Here is a 2,797-nt window from a genome sequence, read left to right as displayed (position 1 = left end):
GCTGTACCCCCACCCCTGAGGGCCCTCCGAGCACACCAAGCCCCTGGGAAGGGCGCTGGGTCGAAGGGCCTGGGGAGGGAGGGGACCCCTGGCGCCAGGCCTTGGCCCGAGACACAGGAAGCAACGAGGGCCGGTCTCAGGCCAAGTTTTGTACCTATGGCTGCATTTCAGCCGGAGAGCACCCCACCTCCTGTCTGTCTGCGGCTCCTCTCCGCCCAGCAGCCCCCCGGCCTTTCGGTCCCCCCCGGCCACCCCCGTCTCCAGCCGCTGCCTTACCCGTGGTGGGCTCTCTCCCCTCTCTGTCCCCAGGACGGCACCATGGGCTTCTCGTCAGAGCTGTGCAGCCCCCAGGGCCACGGGGCAGTCCAGCAGATGCAGGAGGCTGAGCTGCGGTTGCTGGAGGGCATGAGAAAGTGGATGGCCCAGCGGGTCAAGAGCGACAGGGAGTATGCAGGCCTGCTGCACCACATGGCCCTGCAGGACACTGGAAACCGGGGCATGGGCCCCTACAGCCCCATCAGCCAGGTGCGGCCCCGGGCCACCCTCGGTCTCCTCGCCCCCTTCCTGTCTTCGCCTGAGGACTCCCCACGGGTGCCCCGTGATATCTGCCTGCCCTCTTCCTTTCCCCGAGCCCCCTGGGGAGGGTTGGAGAATGGGGCAGGCCCCGGCTCAGGAGCCATTGTCCCCTCTCTCCCTGTCTCGCCCATCCGTGTCGCAGTCCTGGGCAGAGATCACCAGCCAGACGGAGGGCCTGAGCCGGTTGCTGAGGCAGCACGCGGAGGACCTGAACTCGGGGCCCCTGAGTAAGCTGGGCCTGCTGATCCGGGAGCGGCAGCAGCTGCGCAAGGCCTACAGCGAGCAGTGGCAGCAGCTGCAACAGGAGCTCAGCAAGGTGGGTGCGTGCCCAGCCCCCCGCTCCCGGCTGTTGCCGCCCAGAGCTGAGGCCGCTGGTCTTGCGCGGGAGCCCCTGGATTCACGGGGGAAGTGGAAGTCCCTGACCGCAGGCCGCCCCAGCTTCCGTCCCTCCTCCCTGCCTTTGAGCTGGCCTGAAGCAAGGCCTCGGTGCGTTTTCCGTCACCTGACCGTGCGCCCCAGCAAAGTGCCCAGAGTAAAGGTGAGCGATCCACCCGTCACCTCCTAGGCGCGCGGGCTCTGTGACCCACCTCCTGCCCTGTGCCAGCGGGCTCTGCGGTCTGAGACACAGCAGAAGGAATCAGGGCTAGTGTGTCTGCCCTCGGCCTAGGTGGCCTCCTCCCAAGGCACCAGAGACGTCAAGGGCAGCAGCGCGGCCCCCTGACACAGAGGTTAAGGTCAGGGCCACAAGGTCAGCCTGCTGGCATTTGAACCCTGCACAACCGCTAGTCTAGAGGCTGTGTGATTTTTAGAGCTATTTGTAGGGGTGCTTCAGCCTCCCGATTCAGTGTGCTGGTCAGCACCGCCTGCACCACACCCCTTCCACCTGCGCCAGCCTTACCGTGGACCCACAGCGGCCCCTGGTGGCCAGTGTCCACGTGTGTGTGTGTGTGTGTGTGTGTGTGTGTGTCTCTCTCTCTCTCTCTCTCTCTCTCCCCCTCTCCCCCCCCAGAAACACATTGAATTCAGGGGTCAGCCCATTTTTACAGGTACTTTTTACTGGAACACAGCCATGCCCCCGTGTGTTTGTTTTCACATTACCAGTGGCTGTTACAGGGCTCTCATGGCAGAGCTGAGCAATTTCAGCAGAGGCTACATAATAAGCCTGAAGTGTTCACCATCTGGCCCTTTAAGAAAAAGGTTCATCTGGTTTTTACGTTAAGCTGTTACAGGCCGGGAAACTAAGGGTTAGAGGAAAGGGATGGAACTTACCCAAAGGATCCCAGTGCATACACAGGGGAGCCGGGACAAGAACTTTGGTCTTGACCATCCATTGTTTCTGCCACCAGGGACATGATTTATGGGACTCGCTGCAAAATGAAAATGAAATGCAGGGCCTCTTGTCAAAAAATTATTAAGAATTTTGAGATAGTATCAGCAGAGCATCAGACCCAGCACAAGGCCCTTCCGAGTGTGGAGTTCTGTGCAGTGACTGCTCAGGCCACACGTGCCCATAGCCGCGGCCTGCCTGCCCGCAGACACCCCTCTAGGTCAAGGAGGGACAGGTGTAATCTGCCCAGCCCACCTCTCTGCCTCCCCAGGGGCCTGTCCTTAACCCAGCTGCTCTGATCCTAATGTCAGCGGCAGAGGGTGGGCTCCAGAAGCTTCTGGGCCCCTCCCAGAGGAAGGATTTGGATGTGCTTCCTGCGTAGACTACAGGGCCCATGCAGGGCTTCACCTCAAGCAGGCGTCTCCTGTGCCCTGGGGACCTAACCCCCTTTACTGGCCTCTCCTCTCTCCCCAGACCCACAACCAGGACATCGAGAAGCTGAAGAGCCAGTACCGAGCCCTGGCACGGGACAGCGCCCAGGCCAGGCGCAAGTACCAGGAGGCCAGCAAAGGTGCGTGGCTTCCCTTCCTGGAAGAGAGGGAACCCCAAGGCGGCCCTGACCTGTCCACAAATGCCCCGGGAGTGGGGCGTCCCCAGGCCTCCGTGCCGTCACCCACAACCTCCCTCCTCACCCGGCAGACAAAGACCGCGACAAGGCGAAGGACAAGTATGTGCGCAGCCTGTGGAAGCTCTTCGCTCACCACAACCGCTACGTGCTGGGCGTGCGGGCCGCGCAGCTGCACCACCATCACCACCACCAGCTCATGCTCCCCAGCCTGCTGCAGTCGCTGCAGGACCTACACCAGGAAATGGCTTGCATCCTGTAAGCCCACC

The 2,797-nt window shown here is 62.2% G+C and overlaps 1 protein-coding gene across 1 annotated transcript in view; it reads left to right on the top strand.

Annotated features, from left to right (window-relative positions):
• Nucleotides 1-313: 313 nt before the first annotated feature.
• Nucleotides 314-2,797, top strand: part of FES (FES proto-oncogene, tyrosine kinase) — a 9,751-nt gene continuing 7,267 nt past the window's right edge. Inside the window, 4 exon segments of the mRNA XM_077774316.1 lie at nucleotides 314-525; nucleotides 719-892; nucleotides 2,378-2,474; nucleotides 2,603-2,786. Of these exon segments, the coding sequence (XP_077630442.1) occupies nucleotides 319-525; nucleotides 719-892; nucleotides 2,378-2,474; nucleotides 2,603-2,786 (662 nt within the window). The 5' untranslated portion in view covers nucleotides 314-318.

The sequence above is a fragment of the Crocuta crocuta genome, unplaced genomic scaffold, assembly GCF_008692635.1.
Source record: "Crocuta crocuta isolate KB4526 unplaced genomic scaffold, BGI_CrCroc_1.0 scaffold7, whole genome shotgun sequence".
NCBI lineage: Eukaryota > Metazoa > Chordata > Mammalia > Carnivora > Hyaenidae > Crocuta > Crocuta crocuta.
Note: the sequence above shows the minus strand (reverse complement) of the source record. Positions and strands in the feature narration are given on the sequence as shown.